This window comes from Monodon monoceros, unplaced genomic scaffold (genome assembly GCF_005190385.1).
Source record: "Monodon monoceros isolate NGI ecotype Baffin Bay Population unplaced genomic scaffold, NGI_Narwhal_1 Super_Scaffold_13, whole genome shotgun sequence".
Taxonomy (NCBI): Eukaryota; Metazoa; Chordata; class Mammalia; order Artiodactyla; family Monodontidae; genus Monodon; species Monodon monoceros.
The window spans coordinates 68665460-68687832 of NW_021703769.1; the positions used below are offsets into that span (position 1 = coordinate 68665460).

The 22373-nt window shown below is 44.9% G+C and overlaps 1 protein-coding gene across 1 annotated transcript; it reads left to right on the forward strand.

The window, feature by feature from the left end:
- The first annotated feature begins 240 nt into the window (after nt 1–240).
- Nucleotides 241–11766, forward strand: LOC114894323 (histone H1oo-like). The gene is given in 6 exon segments (XM_029220853.1): nt 241–343; nt 346–534; nt 537–1085; nt 3298–3360; nt 10490–10594; nt 11729–11766. Coding segments are annotated over 6 exon segments (1047 nt in total).
- The last annotated feature ends 10607 nt before the right edge of the window (nt 11767–22373 follow it).

The window sequence follows — 22373 nt, forward strand, 5'->3', positions numbered from 1 at the left end:
ATGCTAAGGATTTGGGTTTTTTAGCTCCTTAAAAACAATATGATGATGCCTGGGGGAGGGGGTTGGCCACCTACATCTGCCTGTGCAGTGGCTCCCAGGAACTTTGCCTCCAGTGACACCTTGACCTCCTCGACCTCCTCGACCTCCATGGTAGAATCATCCTTATGGTCTAGGTCTGAAAAGCCAGGCCTGAGCCATAATGGAGACCAAATGCCACACCGCTAGTTTCCGGTGCTGTGCATGGCTGCAGTGCCAGGGCACCTCGGTGCAACCATCAGGGTTTACATCTTGCTGAAGTATCTGACAGTGGAAGTCATTCAGTTCAAGTACATGCTGAAGCAGGCCTTGGCCTCTTCCTCAGGCCCATCAACTCCAAGGCCAAGGGGGCCACCAGCAGCTTCAAATTAGTTCCCAAGAATAAAAGGAAAATTCAGCCCAAGAAGACGTCCACCATGACAGCTCCCAGGAAATCCAGTAAGGCTGAGGAGAAGGGCCCCAAGAAACCAAGTGAGGCAAAGAAGGACTTTCCCAACCCAGTGAGGTGAAAAGAGGACTCAAGAAGCCAGCAGAGGTGAGGGCGCCTCCCTCCAAACCGGGAGTACCTAAGGAGAAGACCCCCAGGAAAGGTAGCCAGACCAAAGACCAAGAGGGAAAATTGGGCCAGGCCAGGAAGGCCTCCCCACGGCCGGTCAAGGCTACACAGGCCTCTCCCAGTGCCAACGAACCAGGGAGGAAGTCAAAGGTCAAAGGCAGAAGGAGCCGCTGAGATGCCAAGGTCCACAGGAAAACAAAAGCTGACAGTCAGAGTTCAAAACTCACAGTCACCAAGGGCAAGAATGGAGCTGCTTCCCCAAACAAAAAAAGAGGGAAGCCAAGGTCCTTAAAGAGGTCACTGTCCAAGCAGCTGAGGAGGCCAAGAGTCAAGGCTACTGCTCCTCCTAAGGGCAGTGGGTCCAAGATGATGCTTGTGTCACTGGCCAGGAAGATAGAGACCCCCAAGGGCCCAAGAAGGCCTGGCTTGCCCAGCAAGGCCTCACTGTCCAAAGTGTCCAGTAAGAAGCAGAAGCCAAGAACTAGAGGCCACGGTGGAGAAAGACTGAGATTCTGCTTGCATTTTTATTCCCTAACAAGCCACCATTCTATTTATTCTATTTAACCTATTTATCAATAAAGACTTTATCCCCCCAAAAAACAAGCATGGTGCTTAAGGTATGTTTTATGAATGAACGAATGAGTGAATGAACTAATGAATGAATAACATGTCATTCAGAGCAGCTTGATTCCTCTTGAAAACAGGTCTTTCATGTCAAAACGCTGAACAACGTGAAAAATAACTCCTGAAATGGAAACCTTAGAGAGACGGACATTTTAAGTTTGAGGATTTGCCTTATAAAAATGAACTATGGTAATTCTACTTTTAGCTTTCTGAGGAGCCTCCATACTGTTTTCCATGTGATCCAGCAATCCCACTCCTGGGCATATATCCACACAAAACAATAATTCAAAAAGATACATGCACCCATATGTTCATAGCAGCTCTATTCACAGTAGCCAAGACATGGAAACAACCTAAATGTCCATGCACAGATGAATGGATATGGTACATATATGCGATGGAATACTACTCAGCCATAAAAAAGAACAAAATAATGCCATTCGCAGCAACATGCATGCAACTAGGATTATCATGCTAAGTAAGTCAGAAAGAGAAAAGAATATTAAAAAAAAGAATGTATACGTAAAAATGAACTATGAATAAGACAGAAAAAAAAATGTCCAGCTTCAGCTTCAAACATATTAATAAATAAGCTGTGACAATAAAGGCCATGTATGGCCATGAATATTTAAGGGGAGAAAGCCAGAGAAGCAGAGACTCAAGCTGTTAAGCCCCATTCCAGGGCTGGGCATTGGCAGAAGGGGAAGATGGTAAGGTGGCCATAGGACCACCAAGACCAAAACAAAGCCAAGTCCTGAATAGTTCTGTTTATTGTTCATATGGAAACCAAAGTCAAATGGGTACCTCTTGGTGGAAGGAGAACAAATAAATTCATTTGACATCTACCTGTGGGAGCCCCTGAATATGGGTTCTCTCATTTAATTCTAGCAACAAACCTGGGTAGCTGGCATTACTTCTCCCATTTTATAGATGAGGTAACTGAACTGAGTTCCTGAAGAGCGACATAACATACTTAAGGGTATCTATTTAACTGTTTAACAAACGTGTCTCATGTGCCAGGACTCACTGTTCAAAGTGCTTTACAAGCATGAACTCATGTATCCCTCATATCAACATTGTGAAGTAGGGACCATTGTTTTGTCCACTTAACAGATGAAACAGAGGCAGGGAGAGGTGAAATAACTTGCCCAAGATCATACTGAAACCCACCTGAACCCAGCTATCTGGCACTAGAGCCCATGTTCTGAAGCCTTATGCTATGTAGACCCTCCAGTTACTAACAAATCAGGATTCCAACTCATGTCTATCTATTTCCAAAGCAAAAACGTTGTTCTGCTCCACCACAAGCCTTCCGCATATGAAATAATGTAGCTACTAGAGGTGCCAACATCTAGGGAAAAATTGGGCAATAACTGGAAAATATTGAATGCCTACAGGGGCAAGCAAAGGGAAGCATGTCAGATGCACCCGGGATGGGAGTGGTGAGACCTGGGACCGGTTGCACAGCATGTGCACCACATAAAAGGGTAGCTGTCATTCAGACCCAGCCACAGCTGCCATAGGGAACTGGGGATGCAGTGTTGCCAGATTTCAGTGTGGATTCTTCCAAATCTTAGAATGTTGAATAGTCAACAGAATACATCCGCAGGATTCCATCAACATGAAGTCAAGAGAGCAGGATCTTGCAGAGAGTGACCACAGGGGGCAGTAGGCACTGGTCCTGTCCTGTTTCTTCCTCTGGGCTGGTTGCACAATTGAGCTCACTTTATGCGAGTCCACTGAGCTGTACCCTCGTGATATGTGCCCTTTTCTGTATCTGTATTATACTTTCAAAGAAGTTTAGCTTTTTGAAATCATGGAACTAGAAAGTCAGACTCTATGTCAAATACAACTCTTACGTCACCAGTTTGCCAGTGTGAGGCATCTGTTATAAGCCTTTGCGGAATCATTCTTGCCATTGAGCTCTTTGGGACTGCAAGTCTGCTCTTCTCTGTGCTAGGTCGTGCCAGGAGTTACAGCCGGGGTAGGGAGGTAACGTCACAGGGTACGTAATATGAGCCTGTCTACAATGGAAGGATCGCTGTGCCTGCCTGGAGATGGTGAGCTCCCCTTCTCTGCAGGAGTTCAAGAAGAGGCAGAACAACTATTGGTCCGGGATTCTGCAGAGGACTTGGGGAAAGGAGGTGAGTAAGGTTAACACTGAAGTTCCTTCCAGTCCTGAGAGCTAGAGAATCCAAGATCATTTATGCAGTCATTCATTCAACAGTGATATTACTGAGTATCTTCTCTGGCTCAGGCATGTGCCTGGCACTGGGGATCTGGGGGTGAATGAAAGAGCTAAAACTCCTCCGTTGAAAGACTTTGCAGACTACTGAAGTGGGGGAGCTCTTGGGGAAGCATTAAGTCAATTCAGGGGAGAAGAGAATGATGAGGGAAGGTGAGGGACTTGCTTTCATTTTCCTCTCACAGGGGCCTGTCGTAGTGCAGATGGAGAGAAAGGCCCCCAAGAGGGAGTGATATCTCAGCTGGGACATGAATGATGATCATGAACTAGTCAAACAAAGGGAGTCGGGCTGGCAGGAGGAGGGAAACAAAAGCCCATTTGAGGAAATGGGGAAAGTCCAACCTAGCTGAAATGCAGGCTCGCGGAGGGCAACTGTGATCCTGATGTCTGGCTGCATCTTTATTTCCACAATTCTAAGAATGTAAAACTCTAAGACTGTAATTCTGAGCATCTATGATTAAAACAGCTCTCCATTATTAAGATTCTCTGAATTGAGTTTCCAAGGTTCCATGAATACACTTTTCTAAGTCTCTGGCTTGCAGGCACTATGAGTCTACATCCTACTTTCACTGCAGCCTGACCCTGTCCTGGATTATTCCTCTGCTAGTGTAGAAAGGCTAAAGAGAAGTATTTGGGAAGAGAAAGCTCACTCACATCTGCTCTGCAATCTGCCTCCCAATTAGACCCTGTGTTCTGCTCCGGTCTGGGAAAAGAGACAAAAGAAAATGCAGACAGGGACCCTGCTTATACTAATGAGTGATCTTCGTGGGCAGAGTTAATGCCAAGTCCCGTTCGGCCACCAGGCCTTCACTAGCATGGGGTGAACACACAGGCTAATTTATGTGGAATAAAAACACATTTTTACATGGTGTCCTGACACCAAGACAGGCGTTCCTCCCCACAAAACAAGCCCAATTAACATCGTATGCTCTGTGGCCTCTTCTGTTCTATGAAACAGTTGCAAATTCTCTTAACACTTTGGAGCTCTGAGAAGAACAAAAACAAGAATGGTACAAATGGGGCATCGTTGGGGAGGAGACAGGTGAGTCTAGAGATGTGGACATGCAGCCTGATGCCAAGAGCTTGGGCATCAGGGTCAGAGTGGTTTTTATTTTTATTAATTTAATTTAATTTTATTGAAGTAGAGTAAACATTGATCTTTAGAACTCCTTGCCATCCTGTGTTACCTGCTGGGATTTTCACGATGACCTTATGCCTAATTGCTTGGATGCCTGGGAACATTTGAATTTGGACTTCCTTTTGTTGCTTCTATTTATCTAGTTGTTTTAGGACAGCCCTGCTAATGCCCCGTATCTTTCTTGCCTAAAACCTTTTACGGCCTTTCTAAGAACCCATATTCCCTTCAGCAATTTTTAGAAGCTAGGTACCAACAAGACGCCTGGAGATGTTGCTTGCTGTGACTTCCTAAAGATCTTGGCTCTAGCAAGGATGAGCTATTTTTTTTTTGTTTTTTTGCGGTCCGCGGGCCTCTCACTGTCGTGGCCTCTCCCGCTGCGGAGCACAGGCCCCGGACGCGCAGGCCCAGCGGCCATGGCTCACGGGCCCAGCCGCTCCGCGGCACACGGGATCCTCCCGGACCGGGGCACGAACCCGTGTCCCCTGGATCGGCAGGCGGACTCTCAACCACTGCGCCACCAGGGAAGCCGCAGGATGAGCTATTTATGAGCACTTGCTCTGGAGCCAGACTGCCATTTGCTAGCTGTGTGACATCCGAGCGAGTCTTTTAACTTCTCTGTGTCTCTGTGGCTTCACCTGTAAGATAGCAATAACAGCAGCACATATCGTGTATGGTTTGGGGAAGATTAAAGAAGATTATCCACATGAAGTGCTTCCCCACTGCGTCCCATAAATATTAACAGCTATTACATGCTGAAAAGACTGGAGTATTCAACCTGGTTGTGCATGAATATGGTGGTGTGGGGTTCCCTGAGCACGTGAGGGTCTGTCAAAGACTATCACCAGCTAAGAGTGAGGCTGGAGGGGAAGGACTTGACTGTGTTTCAAGCCCGCCCTTTATGTTCATCTTTCCCCAGGGACCTCTGGTAACCATGGCAACCCAGCTTACAGGTTGCCAAGTTCAAAACAATACATTTCCAAGCAAGAAGTTTTGCTGACATCACCCATCCTGATGAGAAAGCAATGAAGGCTTGTTAGTCCTCACTGGCGCCTGTGCCCGCCTGAAGACACGAGAGCCTTCGTGCCATTTTTTTTCACATGTCTACCTAAGTAATGGTGTGAAGGCAAAAACAGAGCCATTATTACTAACCGACCAGCGTGATAACCTTGATTACCACTTACTAAGTGAACTGAGCCTGAGCTTTGGGGTCTCACGAACTGATGTCTACTCTTAACTCAGTTATTTACTGTGTGACCCTGAGCAGGTAACTTAACCTCTCTGTGTTTCAGTTTCCTCATCGGTAAGATGGGAATAGCCCAATACTCCTCAAATGGTTCTTATGAAGACTGCACAGGGTGGTGTATGTGAAGGCTTATAGCACAGTGGCTGGCACACCGTAGGCTTGCAGTTAACTGTGCATTGTGGCTCCTGTTATCTGCTTGTGCGCTCCCGATTCTATGCCTGTCTTCTCTGAGTCTTCTGCCAAGAATATCCTTCATGTCAAGCCTCAAATCCCTACCGACTGAAAACACACTCAATTTTTTCCTAAGCAAACCACTGCACAAAGATTCATTTACAAAGATCTTAATCACAACTGCATTTATAATGACAAAAAATCTCAAGCCATGTAAATATCCAACAATAGACGATTGATTAAAGAAAGGAAGGTATATTCCTACAACAGAATATGATTCACCTGTTTAAAATGATAATGTGCATCTGCATTTATTAATACAGAATTGATTATATTATAAAATAAAAAGTAGATCATAAAAGAATATCCATAGAATGGCCATACTTTATAGATAGATAGGTAGGTAGATGGGCAGATAGATGTCAAAATATTAATAGTTGTTGGCTAATTTTCTTTTGTTTAGTTTACTTACCTGTTGTCTTCTACATTTTTAACCACAAATGTGTATGCCTTGTGCAATAAAATATCTCTAATACAACCCTGAAGTTAACACTAACATAAATTAATATTAATATCCATTTTCCAAGATACAAGTCAAATTTCCCTTCCACCACAGGCTTTCCTGGATACCTCTGGTTCACAGAGAATTTCCTTTTTCCTTCTCCAGAGTCTGCGCAGTCCTTTATGCATCTCTGAAGACATTTATTGCATCTTAATTCTGCTTTGTGCCCACTGCTTGCTTGAGCCTATATCCCTAGGGAGCAAAGGTGGTCTCATTTAGTCCCTGCAGGCACCAGTCAGTGAATGAATGGATGAATAAGTGAATGAATGATGAATGAATAAATGAATGAGTGAATGCATCCTTCACTCTTCAAAATTCTGGTGTGATGTGCCCTCCTTTGTGAGGCCTTTCTAGATACCTTCCCTTTTCTCTCAACCTTTTGGGTGCTGTCCCCTCTAGAACTGGCCAGTCCGAGCTCTCCTTCCTGTTCTAGCTCTCTCTTTTTGGCCTTTGGATGCAGAAGCAAGAGAGCCTGGGTGGGAGTGCATTGGACACAGTCCTGGTTCCCAGGGTGTAGGTGGAAAACCAGCAAACAACAGCCCAGGCAGTGGGAAAAGGCTTTCCAGGAAGGAGGATACTGTCTTCACTCTTTGGTATGACATTTAATGTGACCCTTGGAAGCAGAGCCAGGTAAAAGAAGGTGGTACGGATCCAGGAGCTGTTGGTCTCTCTATTCACATTCTCCAAAAGGGCTTGCATTTTTGACTAGTTCTTTCAATGCAATATGGTGGCATGTTTATTTGGTGCTACCAAAATTCCATGGTCTCCCTGTATTTCCCAGCCTCGCATGTCATTGGGTTTGAGCGATGTAGCCAATGGACTGCAAGGAAAAACAAGATGTGTCTCATCTGCCCCATGGCCTTTAAGAACCTGTGTGGTACTTCCTCCACCCTTCTCTTCTCCTCCTGCAGCAACTTGAAGTCCGTGTGTTCGGGTGGCATAGGAACCGTGATATAAAAAGCTGCCTGGCCACAGCTGAACTTGGCATGACCCATTCAATGACCTTTATTGTGTTAAGCCAACTGAAATGTTAGGGTTTATTTGTTACTTCAGCAGAGCCTAGCCCAACCTGACTAACCCAGCTCTCACACTTCATCCAACCCCTGTTCTCATTCAATAACCTTCACAAGAAAATGATTCTGCATTTTACAAGATTTAATTTTTTTTTGATCCCACTTACACAGTGATAGTGGGGCTTCACTCCACTGATGGAGAGAATCAATAAATATTTGTGTGTAAAAATGGAAAAAGAAATAAAAGTCTTTGTATCTCCTGGCCAACCCAGCAGCTGCCTCTAAAAGACAGGAAAGTCTGGCTCCTAATTAGGCATTTTTCCCTGTCCTTGAGCTTAAAACAGGAGCCATCCAAACTGAATCCATCACCTTCCAATGATTTCCTCTCATGCAGGGACTACAGCATCAGTTAGGCCCCAGGATGGATGCAGGTAAAACTTTGCTCCAACAAGCCTTGCTTCTCAACCTGTTTTGCTTCTAATTGTCCATTTATTTCTCTCACAGACAATGTCAATAGCCCAGATGCAGCTTTTGCCAAGCAATGTCTACTCCCTGGGGAAAAAGGCTGAGTGAAGCACTGAGGGTGGCGTGAATGTTTCCATGGTAATTACGCACCAACCACCAGAAGCCTCTGCCCGGTGAAATCCCCCGTTAACCACCAGCCAGCTAATTAGAGAAGGCCTTTAGCACTTGCTTATATTCTGGAACATTTCTTCTGGGTTAGGAATGGACAGTCACAGGCATGAAGGGAGAGTAATTTATTCCAGTGGCCTATGGAGCAGCAGACATTTGACAGCCCTTACTTGGCATCTGGAAACACCAAGATGAGTTCATGGAAACCAGCCCAGGACAGAGGTGCAGGGACCATTAAGGGAGGGAGGGATCTAAACTTTCCATTCTGAGGAAGAGCCAGAGAGTAACCAAGGGTACAGGGGACAGAGCCCTGCCTTTGGGAAGAGTGTGTTGGGAATGGGTGCTGGGGCCAGGTAAGTGTCACACAGGGCCCTGAGCGCAGAAGGACCTCATGCTCAGTTAAGTGCTCTGCTGTTGCTACTTTAAAATGTTTAATGATCTTTAGGGCTTCCCTGGTGGCGCAGTGGTTGGGAGTCCGCCTCCCGATGCAGGGGTCGCGGGTTTGTGCCCCGGTCCGGGAGGATCCTACGTGCTGCGGAGCGGCTGGGCCTGTAAGCCGTGGCCGCTGAGCCTGCGCATCCGGAGCCTGTGCTCTGCAACGGGAGAGGCCACAGCAGTGAGAGGCCCGGGTACCGCAAAAAAAAAAAAAAAGTTTAATGATTTTTAAACAAAGGGCCCTGTATTCTCATTTTTCACTGAGCCCCATAATATTATGTAGCTGGTCCCAGGTGCTCAGGTGGGCTGGTTTTCTAAGCAGGCAAACTGAGGCAGCAGCTGTGGATATGGAGAAAGCCTCTATGCACCCAGGTACCCAGGACTCCCTGGGCCACCGGATACCAGATCCACATGACACTGTGGTGAATTTCAGCCAAGAGTGGGCACTAAGAGCTCTGACTCTAGAGTTGAAAAGACAAGGGTTCAAGACCCGGCTTTGCCAGTCGCTCCCTACGTGTTCTTGCATAAATGACCCAACCCCTCTGCACCCCAGGTTTCTCCTCTGTGCCTGAGATCTGGTCTCTCACAATGGGTGTCTTGCAGAAGGCCAGGGGAGGCCAAAGCATTGGCCCCTTCCCTCTCAAGTCTTCTCTCCTCTAACACCTTTCCTCTTGTGCAAATTCTCCCCCCATCCCAGCATCTTAGCTCCACCTTTAAACTTTCAGGATCTACTTTCACCCTGTAATTGTGCTAAGGAACCCACCCTAGAGGAGAATGACTTGCCCAAGTTCACCCAGCAAGTCAACAACAGAACCATGATTCCTTCTTGGTCTTCCAATGTTTTCCACCCCTCTCCAAGGTTTTGTATTTGACAGGGTAACATTGCTTCATTTCTGCCAGCCTCAGAAAAGTCCTTTGCCATGCTTTAACTTGACAGGATCTGCTCTTTCCTTATACATTCACTTGAATGCCCCAGGATATAGTTTTCTTCAGGAAAATCAAGTGTCTCTTGATTGGGGGCTGGTCAGAGCGAGACCCTGGGCTCAATGCAGCAGTGGGCAGAAGGAACTGCTTACCTTAAGCAGCAGCAAGCCGAGTGGGAGTTTAATTGGCAAAACAAAAGGAGAAGAAGAGGCTATTCCAGCATGACCTGAACTTGGCTAGTCCTGCGGGGAAAGGGCAGCCCCATCTGGAGGCTGGGAAAAGAAGAGACAAGGAAGAAGCACGCAGCTCCTGAGGAAGGACAGCTGGTGTGTCTGGTTCTCAGAAGAACACAGGCTCTGGCATCAAATGGAATTGGGTGTAAGTTCCTCCTCTGCTGTTTACTAGCTGTGTGACTTTGAGCTGGTTACTCTCCCTCTCTGAACATGTTTTCTTATGCGTAAAATGGGCCTAATAATGTGTGCCTCTCAGGGCTGTTGACGTGCTTGAGTGAAATAGTCCATGTAAAGTTGTTGGTACTATAGCACCCAGGAAATCTCATCATCATCCTCATCACAGAGCAGTGAGATCCCTTGGATCTGCCCTCAGTCCTTCCTAGTGATTAAGGACTGCAAGAGCACTGAAGGACAGCAATACTCATCAGAGCAATAAAAATAACAATAAAAGAGGGAGCGGGACATTAACACGTTAGGCAGCCTCACTCTTGTCCAGAGAGCATATCTGGCACTGCTATGTGCATCTTCCCGTTTCATCTTCACAAACCTGCAAGTCAATTGTTATGTGCGCCCGCATTTTCTTGATGAAGCAGCTGAGGCTCCCCCACATGAAGTGACCTGCCCAGGGCTGTCAGCTGTGCGTCTGATCGGGGGGCTCGCCCTGGGTCCACTCCAGGTCTGGTGGCAATGAAGACAGCCAGGAAAGACCTGACCCTGAGTTGGTGGTCTCCAGAAACCCCTGTTCTGTCAGACGGGGACGAAGAGGACACAGCAAAGGAAAGTGAGTGAATGGTGGCAGGAAAATGAATCGAGGAGTGGGGAGGAGATGCCTCCCATTAATCATCATGAAGAATAGGTCCCGGAGAGCTGCCTTGGACTCCACGGTGATTAATGACCTTTTTAATTTTCCTGCGCATCGTCCCAATTATGCAGGAGCACTGAGGGAGGCCCCGCCTTCCCTAGGGAAGCAGGGAGATCTGTGCAATGCCCTGGATGGAGGAAGAGAGGAGGGCTCTGGGGAGACCCTGAGCTGTTTTCCAAAGACCTTGGGCCCAGGGGGCAGGGCCTGCAGAAGCTGCAGATCCGATCCCAGAGCTGGGCAGGACACGGGGCCAGGGAAAGACAGCGCCTGCCTCTGGAGAGGCTGGAGGTGGGCACAACTCTCTGTCCTCAAACTCAGTTTCAAAGAAACAGAATCATTTTCTTACCAACTCAACTAATTTTCTCTTTTGTGTTTCCATTCTTGCCAAGTGGCGGAAGCTTAATCTTGTTCTAAGTTCTGGACGTCATGGACTCAGAGTCTGGGGCAACTGGCTTCTTGAGTTTCTTCACCAGGTGGGCAAGTATCTCCTGGTTCATCCATCATCCGGCCCTACCCTCAGTTGTTGGTCCATGGAGGCTGCTGCTGGGAAACCTCGCACTCCTGTTCACACCCGTGGCTCTCTCTTTGTTATTACTCTGCACCAAGGAGCAATGGGATCGTGAAAAGGCTGCTTCTGGTTCCAACTTCCAAGATGGACCCCCAGACCTCTCTGAGGTCTCTGGTTCTCCAAACGGATGCTCTATTGAGAATCCAGGCACAGGGGTTGCCTTTGAGCTATGTCATCCTCTCTCACACGGCTCCTCTCCTTATCCCAGCCCAGGGCAAGGCACAGTGCATCAACCATCCTCTCCTGCTTCTTAGATCCTGCAAATATAGCCTGTCTTCTAAATCCTCTCTCCCCAGAAAGTTCAGGCTTTTTGAACGCAAAAGCCAGAACCAGCAGGTTATTTCTGTTTGCCAGCCTGAGGTATTAAATGCAATACTAAGCCTCTCCTTCTCTTTCTCTTTAATTGTGAGAAGTAAGGTATAGGACAGAAGAGAAATCAGGGGAGAACCAATGGTGAATATCTCATAAATATTCTTCTGCCACAGGTACAGAATGCTATGCAGAGGTTCAGAAGAAGGAATGAGCATATCCTATAGGAAAATCAATAAAATTGTTCATGCAGAGAGCTGTGTTTCTTCATTATTAAGAGCATAGGCTTTAGAATCCGACAGATCTTGCTTCAGTCCGGGGCCCCTACTTGCTACTGTGTGACCTTGAGCAAGTGGTCTAATCTCCCTCAGCCTCAGTGGCCTCATCTGTAAACTGGAGAGAAGCGAAGCTGCTGTGGGATCAGCTAAATAGTGCGTGTGGAAGGGCTTTGCCAAGTCCTCTATCTGTACTCACGAAAAGAAAGACAGAGACAATTAGTTGGAGATGGAAGCAGAGACAGTAGGTAAGCAGGTGAGAGAAGGTAACTACAATTTGGGGAAGAGGAACACAGAGGGGAGAGAGAGGATGGGCCTTCACCAGTGGCAGGAAAGAGAAATCACGGAGATGGAAGGAAGTAGCCAGACCTGGAATAAGTAAGGGAAGAGTGGCAGCTGGATTTGAATTTTTGCCCTGGGTGGGCTGAGCTGAGCCTTGACAGGAAACAGCTAAAGCAGCATTTCCCAAGCTTCTAAATGCACGTGAATTACATGGAGATCCTGTCAGAATGCAGCTTTGGAGTCAGCAGTCCTGGGGTGTCTGTCCAACAAGCTCCATGGGATGCTGGTGTCGCTGGTCCATGGACCATTCTCAGGTAGCGAGGGACTCTGAGGCACCTGGATGGGATGGCATCACCCCAGGTCCCTATTCATTCTGAGTCCTGGAGAATAAATTCCCATCCCTCCCCTACAGTAATCCTCACTAATCTCTTGGTAACTTGCCCCTCCACTTTTTGCCGGTATATTCATCGGGGAGATATCAAGAAATCCAGTCTGTCATTTAAGCTTTAGGAGTTGCCTCAGCGGCAGCAACCTGGCTTTCATCCCTCTGGGGGCTGAGACAGCTGTCATCCCTTCATCTTCCTCTCTTCTGACGACTTTGGCAGGACAGTCAGGGAGTAGATACTGACCCCTCTCATGTATTTCCTGGTTTTCAGTCTTCCCCAGTCAACACACACACACACACACACACACACACACACACACACACACACACTGCTACAGTAGAAACGAATAAATTTATTTGACTGTCTAAAATCAAACTCCTTATAACAACCTCCAAGGCCCTGAATGATCTACAGTCTGCCCCCTTTTTTTTACCTCTTCTTGTCTCTTTTCTCCCCCCTCACTAGGTTCCAGCCATACCTGCTCCTTTCTCTTCCTCTAAGCCAGGGTTTTGCAAACCTGGCTGCACTTTAGAATCACCGGGGTGGGCGCTAGGTTTTAAAATATACAAATTCCCAGGACCAACCCCAGACCAGTGAGATCACAGTCTCTTGGAGACGGGAACCAGGCCTCAGTAAATTCTAAGTTCTCTCAAGAGATTCCAAAGGGCAGCCAAGGTTGAGAATTACTGCTCCGAATTTCAGAAGAATTCTGCCCTCACTATCCTGCCTCCTCTCCCTCTGTCCCCAGTCCTTTGTACACTGGCTCCTTCTCACCTCTCAGTTTTCCACCCAAATGACTCCTCTTCGATGAAGCTCTCCACAGGCACCTTATCCAAAGCCATCATTTGCCTTATTTCCTTCCTAGAACTTATCGCAATTTGTAATTCTCTTATTTACTCACAAATTCGTTTATTCTTTCTTCCCGTCACCAAAACATTAGCCCTACGATGCCAAGAACCATGACTGGTTGTACTGCCACCATGCAGTGTTTGACCCGTAGCTGGGGCTGAGCACAAGGTTGATGAATGAATGAAAGGTCAAGTAAACTTTGCAGAGCCTTCATGTAAGATGCCCCAAGTTGTCACTTAGTCTCACACCTGTTACCTATAGTCACACTAAGTGAGGAAGGGCTGAGCCTTCAGAAGGATGTTTCCCATATGACTGTATCCCTAGCCTTACTTCCCATTATCTCTCCTTAATCCATAATGACGTCTTTCTGGGGACTCCTTTTCTAAGCCTTCCAACTCAGTGCCCCAACCCTGAGCTCTTTGGAAGCCACACTCTTCCAAAACGGAGGACAAAGTTTCAGTGTTTCCATGTTCTTGAATCTCGCATACTTTGGAACTCAGCCATGCGTTAAGGTCAAATCAAGGCTCTCATCTGCTGAATTTGATAGCTCCAAATGAGGAGAGATAGTGCTGGATCCAACAAGAAGAGAAGGCTGTGGATGCCCCAATTCTAATTCGTTCTCCCCACTAGCATTAGATTTTTCTCCTTAGTTCCCTGGGAAGCTTGCACCCTCACCAAAACCAACATTCATTTCTGCCAGGACAATGCAGTGAGTTTTATAATATATGAGGAAATCATATCTTCCCTGTTAGCATACCAAGAACAAATAACAATTGTCCCTTCCTTCACTAAGCAGTAACTCCATCATTACTATCCCAGGGACCACTCACCTGTGAGCTGGGGTTACTTTATCAGAGACACCGTCAGCTGTGCATTTCTATTTCTTACCCTTCGAGGGAAAGAGGTGTGGCATCCCCAAGTCTCTCACTTGTGACTTCTACATTCATCCTATCAATCCAGTATAGCAGTCCTTCTTGAACTTGCCACGCCCTCCCTTTCCCAACATGAGAAAAATAATATGCTCTGGTGAGATTCATTCCCAGAAGAAATGACTGGCTGCTGCAAAAAGAAATCATCTTCAGAGTATGAGCTGATAGCCGTGAAGTCCCCGGTCGAGTACCTGGTCCACCACACATGCTCAGTTTTTTTAAAAAATGGTAGCTATTCCGACTACTGCTGCTGCTGCTTCTACTTCTACTACCACTATCGCTTGTGTCCCTAGCACCTAGAAAAAGACAGTATATGTCAGTCATTTGATGAATGCTTGTTGGATAAATAAGTGAAGGAAGGATAAAGCTGGAATTTCTCTTAAAATTGTGTTATAGCTCTTCCACATTTCACAGCTGATACCAGGGCATCTCCCTAAACTACTCCTGAGTTCTGAGCCCTGGCACTCGGCTGGTAATTTCCCTGCAACATGCCTGCTCAGCCTTTTGAGCTCAGGGATGCAAACATTCAGTCTTATTGCCTCGGAGGATATTTACACAGCCATTTAAAAAGGGCTCCGGGGGCTTCCCTGGTGGCACAGAGGTTGAGAGTCCGCCTGCCGATGCAGGGCCCCGGTCCGGGAAGATCCCACATGCCGCGGAGCGGCTGGGCCCGTGAGCCATGGCCGCTGAGCCTGCGCGTCCGGAGCCTGTGCTCCGCAACGGGAGAGAGGCCCCAACAGTGAGAGGCCCGCGTACCGCAAAAAAAAAAAAAAAAAAAAAAAGGGCTCCGAAATTTATTTGCAGAAATCAAATTGCTGGTATGGATAACTAAATGCTGAATCAGGACTTGATAGATCCCAAAAGGCAGATTCTCTCAAGATGGCATTTTTGAGAACAAAAATAAGGTACACCGACATTCAAAATTCCACACGCACGTGTTCAGGATGGAGAGAATCATTCAGTTGTAGCCTGAGCAGAAGAGCAATGGTGTTTACAATGGAATAAGCTCACCGACAAAGGTATTCTTTTCTGATTGAACAAATAAGATAAAATACCTCTTTGGCAAATGTAGAGAGTTGGCCCAACTCACCCTTAAAACAAGAGTTTCCATCTCCTATTTTCATTCTGACTTGGAAAGGAAAGTGATATCAAACCAACAGGGAAAATAAGTAATTGTTTTTATTAACTGAGTGGTTACCATGCAACACGTACTGTGCCAGAAACATCACGTTGATTACCTCAACTGCATTAACTTCTTTCGTGTTTTCAGAGAAGTTGAACCGTGCAAAGATCCCCCAAGAGGGAACTGAAAGCTGTGTTTGAAACTCAGGTCTGCCTGACTCGAAGAAGCCATCCTCTATCCTGCTTCGTCCTGGTACTTGGAGGAGATGAGCCTCTCTTTTATAGAGAAAAAGTATTTATTCAAATCACGGACACAGGAAGTTAGTGGCCACTGAGCTCTGGTTTACTGCATCACATGGCCCATTTCATAAAGTGAGTCTTATCCAGCAACAGCAGCAGGAGGGGAAAAAAAATAACAACCTGCAATGCAGCCATTTTTTCCTTAAATGGCTCAAGAACTAGAAATGAGATCAAGAACCTTTTGATACCCCCCACCTTAAGTAGTCTATTGTTGAACAAACCTAGAGAAAGCTCCTGCAGAGGTAGAATAAAAATCAAGATTAAGTTAAGCAGAGATTTAAAAACAACTAAAGATCAATAAGAAAAAACACTCAGGTCTCTTCTAGGAATTTACATTTCTCATTAATTCAACAAAGATTTATTGTTTCTTATTCTGTGCCTACTCTAGATACTTGGAATTCATCTGTAAATAAAACAGATTTAAAAAGTATGTCTTTAGGAAGCTTACACTCCAGCAGAGGGACATAGACAGTCAAAAAATTAAAACAAATACAATTACACACTATGATAAAAGGTGATACATTAAAAATAGGAAATAAGGAGCGCCAGCAGGGGAGGGGGACAATACTTGAGCAAATACTCGAAGGCAGTGAGGGAACAAGCCATGCAGATATCTGGGGAAAGAGTGTTCCATTTGGGAAACAGCAAGTGCAGAGACACTGAGGCAGAAACACGGCTGGATAGAATGAAGAATAGCAAGGAGACAAGTGTAGCTGAAGTAGACGATGACATCCAATAGCTCATGAGGACAAAATGATGCAGGGTCTTGGAAAGCTGTTATAAGCACTGCAGGTTTTACTCTGAGTGAGATGGCAAAGCCACTGGTGGGTTTTCAGTAGAGGAGTGATCAAGATGTGATTTATGTCAATAACTCAGTAGGAGACCAGTTAGGAGACCATACAGATGATCAGACCATACAGGGTAGACATACTGGGGCTTGGTGCGGTGTTGTAAACAGAGGTGGTGAGAAGTGGTCAGATTCTGGAGAGATGTTAAAGGCAGAACCAGCAGGATTCCCTGATGGTCTGTGAGTGAAGTCAGAGAGACAGAGAGAGCGAAAGAGAGAGAGAGAGAGAGAAATGTCAATAATTTTTCCCTCACCCTCAGGGCCTGTCATGCCTTGGAATACTACTTCATGATAGAATGAAGCCATCATGATCCGTGAGACATGTAAACATTAATCAGCTGAAATATGAAATTAACTGTAATTTTTTCAGTAAGTTTTATTCATAAGATATTTAATCCTGTTCTTTAAAACCATGCGCAAAATTTAATGATGAGAGCTTCTGAATATAAGAGCTCAGTAGCACAAGTATAAAATTCATGTATATATGATATTTATGAATAATATACTACATGTTTATTATGTGTGTGCATATACTACAAGTATATACGACTATATCTGTGTATATACATATATATATATATATATGAATTTCTCAAAATTTTGGTCTGAGATGCTGGAGAAATGGATTGTCGTTAACTGAGATGAAGATGATAATGGGTCAAACCGTTTTAGGGGGAATGTCAAGACGTCTGGTTTGGACATGTTAAGCTTGAGATTCCTACTCGACATCTAGGTGGACAGGTTGGGTATGCATTTAGATGCACGAATCTGAGTTCAGCAGACAGGTTTAAACACACCAGGAATCCAGGGCTCACCTCTCCTTTTTTCCTGTCCTGTGGCTTTAAATAACATGTATGTGCTGTTGAAGCTAAAATCTATAGCTCGAGTTCAGACTGCGTGTCTGACTCTAGATTCATATATTCAATGATGAGCTTGTCATCTCTATCTGGATAGCAACTGTCATGGTCAAGGATAACTCCTCATTTTTTTTTTTAACATCTTTATTGGAGTATAATTGCTTTACAATGGTGTGTTGGTTTCTGCTTTATAACAAAGTGAATCAGCTATACATATACATATGTCCCCATATCGCCTCCCACTTGCGTGAACTCTTCATTTTTGCTTTAAACCTAATTCTTTGTTCGGCCTCCCCAGCTCCTGAAATGATACCACCATCTCTCTGCGTTTTTCAAACTGAAAACTTTAGAATCCTCTTCAATCCCTCTCCTTCTCTTACTCTTCACATCCAATCCATCAACAACTTCATCTCATTCTACCTCCAAAATTGACACCAAAATTGTCCAACTTCCTCTATCTCTACTGCACACTTCTAATCCAAACAACTATATCTAACCTAGAATACTTCAATGCTCTCTGTCTTCTCTAGTGTTTTTTTTCTCTACTGCACAACCTACAACCTATCCTTCATACAGCCACCACTGCACTCTTCCAGAAATACAAGCAGGTACCTCACCTCATGCATAAAATCCTTCACTGGCTCCCATGGACTTAGAACACACGAAGTCTCATTAGCATGGTCTGAAAACCTCTGCATGAGCAGGTCCTGCCTATCTCTCCAACCTAAAACCAAGCCACCACCTCCCACTGTGATCCAGACACACAGGAGGTCTTCTGCTCCGTGGGGTGTCTGACCTTCATCCACTCTTTGTTTGTTTTTTTTTAACATCTTTATTGGGGTATAATTGCTTTACAATGGTGTGTTAGTTTCTGCTTTATAACAAAGTGCATCAGTTATACATACGTTCCCATCTCTCTTCCCTCTTGCGTCTCCCTCCCTCCCACCCTCCCTATCCCACCCCTCCAGGCGGTCACAAAGCACCGAGCTGATCTCCCTGTGCTATGCGGCTGCTTCCCACTAGCTATCTACCTTACGTTTGGTAGTGTATATATGTCCATGCCACTCTCTCACTTTGTCACTCTTAAGAGTTTACGTATGCTCTTTCCTCACCCAGGAGTAGTCTACCCACAGATCTCTTTTTGACCTTGCTTCTTCTCATTATTCAGGCCTTAGCTCAATGTCGTCTCTCCAGAATGTTTTCTCTATCTGATCCAGTGCTAACCTACCCACTTCATAGAGATCTGCCACGTCTTTCCTGGGCAGAATTTATCACTAACTCAAAATGAGCCTGTTTAATTTTTAACCAGCTTGTGTATTATCAGGCCTTCCCCATGAGTCTGAGTTCCATGACAACTGTCTTGTTCAGCACTGTACTCTCAGTTCCTAGTCAGTGCTTGGCACATACTAGGCACGGCAGAAATGCCCAGTCAATGGATCAACATTCTTTTTTTTAACATCTTTATTGGAGTATAATTGCTTTACAATGGTGTGTTAGTTTCTGCTGTACAACAAAGTGAATCAGCTATACATATACATATATCTCCATATCTCCTCCCTCTTGCATCTCCCTCCCACCCTCCCTATCCCACCCCTCTAAGTGGACACAAAACACCGAGCTGATCTCCCTGTGCTATGTGGCTGCTTCCCACTAGCTATCTGTTTTACGTTTGGTAGTGTATGTATGTCCATGCCACTCTCTCACTTCGTCCCAGCTTCCCCTTCCCCCTCCCCATGTCCTCTAGTCCATTCTCTACATCTGTGTCTTTATTCCTGTCCTGCCCTTAGGTTCTTCAGAACCTTTTTTTTTTTTTAGATTTCATATATGTGTGTTAGCATACGGTGTTTGTTTTTCTCTTTCTGACTTACTTCACTCTGTATGACAGACATGTTCTCCATAGTGGCTGTATCAATTTACATTACGACCAACAGTGCAAGAGGGTTCCCTTTTCTCCACACCCTCTCCAGCATTTATTTTTTGATGATGGCCATTCTGACTGGTGTGAGGTGATACCTCACTGTAGTTTTGATTTGCCTTTCTCTAATGATTAGTGATGTTGAGCATCCTTTCATGTGTTTGTTGGCAATCTGTATATCTTCTTTGGAGAAATGTCTATTTAGGTCTTCTGCGCATTTTTGGATTGGGTTGTTTGTCTCTTTGAAATTGAGCGGCATGAGCTGCGTGTAAATTTTGGAGATTAATCCTTTGTCAGCTGCTTCATTTGCAAATATCTTCTCCCATTCTGAGGGTTGTCTTTTCATCTTGTTTATGCTTTCCTTTGCTGTGCAAAAGCTTTTAAGTTTCATTAGGTCTCATTTGTTTATTTTTATTTCCATTTCTCTAGAAGGTGGGTTAAAAAGGATCCTGCTGTGATTTATGTCATAGAGTGTTCTGCCTATGTTTTCTTCTGAATCAACTTTTAAAAAAATTTTTGTTGTACTGGGCACATACGAAAATTTTTCCAGATCATGCAGTTGTTAAATAGGGTCTTCTGGGAAGTGAAAGTTCAAGTGATAGGATCCTCTTCTAAACTACATTCACTTCATCTCTTCAATTAGAGAAAACCTAGACAGCTACCCCATAAGAACTATGTCACTCATGGGGTGGTTGCCAATGAAACTAGGGGGCCAGTGTCAGGAAGGGTCTATCCAAAAAATCTGACCTTCAACAGCCTCTCTAAATTTGTGTTAAAAACATAATCTTTTAAATGATGGCAAATACCACTAGACCAGGTGGAGCTGGATCCTAACCAAAAGTTTTAGTTACACTTTTAATTTTTATTTTATTATATTTGCAGAGATGCATGCAGTTGTAAGATATACTACAGAGAGATCTTGTGTCCCTTCTACTGAGTTTCCACCACCATTAATATATTGCAAAACTATCGCACAATATCACAAGAGGGTACCAACACTGACATAATCCAGGTTCCTAACAGATGTTGACATACAGAAGGGTTCTTTATTCCTGCTTCCTAATTGTAATGCTCCTCTTGTAAGACCACACTCTGGGTTCACAAGTAATTGTGAGCAAAGCATTAAGGCAGCATTAACACCTTTCAAGAATACTTGCATATTAAGAGATTGTTGAAGGCCAAAATACAATAAACTATATGAAAATGTGCACAGTCTTTATTACCCAGAGAAACTCATAGCAAAACCACAGTGAGATTCCACTTTTCATCAGTCAGGTTAACAAAAGTAAGAAAAGACTAATAATATCCAGTGCTAGCGTGTGTATGGGGAAACAAGCATTCCCAAATTCCTGCTGGAAGTCTGTTTATTTTTTTCTGAAGTCTTAGTCGCTCTTTGGGAATGAGTCTGGCAACAGCTGTCATAATAAAAATGCATATCCCCTTTGATGTAGCAAGCTCCACTGAGGTTACTCTATTTTACAGAAATAAAAGTAACTACAAAAACATTAACATGTTTATTGCAGCACTGTTTAGTGTCAAGCATACACACACAAATATCCTGGACACATCCTAAATGTCAATCAGTAGGAGAATAGTTGAACTCATGAGGTAAAACCAAACTGTGAAATACTATGCAGTCATTTGAAAAGATGTGTTGAGTTAATCATGTATCTGCAGGAATTTCTGGTGTGATAAGTGAAAAAAAGCAAGCTGCAGGGTAGTGTACATAATATGATCCAAGTTGAGCCAAAACAATTCTACAAATGTGTACATATTTGTACATGTTTTATGAGCTTGAATCAAGCTATGGCAGGACATAAAACAGATAGCCAGTGTTGTTTTCTCAGAGGTTGGAGGAAAAATTAGAAGAAATTAATGACTTCTTTTTTAAACCCCTTTGAATTGTTTGTCTAGTTACAGTGGATATGCAATCGTTTTTATGATTTACAAGAAACCTAATAAGTAATAGAGAAGGAAAAGACCAAAGATGGTCTTTAAGCCCAAAGGAATGAATCACGATGGTGGAATTGTAGACACTGACAAGAGTCTCTGTACCTGGGGAGTGGGGGGAAGGAGAGGAGAGACACCACCCTTTGGTCGTGGGTCTGGGAACTTGCTTTCCCCTCCCCAAATCCTGCTTTGTGAGCCAAGGGAGAGTAGCAAGACCAAAGGCTTGTTGATCAGAATTGATATGAGGCAAGCAGCGCATTAAATGGGCCCTGGTAATCGATTTCCAAGGAAACAAATGCCTTTCTTGTGCAGGCAACAGCACACGTGTTCGGGCTGCCTGGGAAACCCGGGCACTGCCTTTGCAAGGAGTGCTTTGATGTGTGGCTCCCCTTTAGACCAGGACAGAGGCATCATGCATCCGGCTGGACTTCATTTCCTCTACCGACCCCCTAGAAGCCCAGTCCTGCAAACCAGCAGGGATGCACACGGCTGAGCTGTGCTACCTCTGGACCAGATTACGATCTTGGGAATCTCAGGGTGGGATGTTCTAAAGTCACCAGCTGTACAGGTATGAATGTACAGAATAATCAGACCTCTTCACAAAAGCCACACCCAAGGATTTGAGAAGCTGAGAGACCAGCTGGAAATGCCTGCCTACACAGGCAGTTAAACTGGATTTATTTCACACTGCAAGTTTGCCCCCAAGAACTGTGTTCCCACCCAGTTCTGCCAGACCAAAAGACATTCTCTCTGGACATAGATGTTTTCTTGCCGCACATATGGCTCTTAAGGAGAGGTCGTCTGCAAAGGAGAGTTACTTAATCTCCATATGCCTCAGTTTCCTCATATATATAATGGGAATAATAATAGCCTCTACTTTAAGCGACTGTTGCAAGAATAAAATGGGTTAATGGTTGGATGGCACTTAGAACTGGGTCCAGCATACGGCACTTTATAAACACTTGTTGTTATTAGTAGAAGTAGTAGTATTAAGGTGTGATTGCTAATTTCCCTTACAGAGCAGTTTGTTTAAAGTGAGACACACCAGTGGCCCCTGTGTCGGTGGCATAACGTTTGCGGGATTTAATCATCACTGGCCGTGTGGGCTA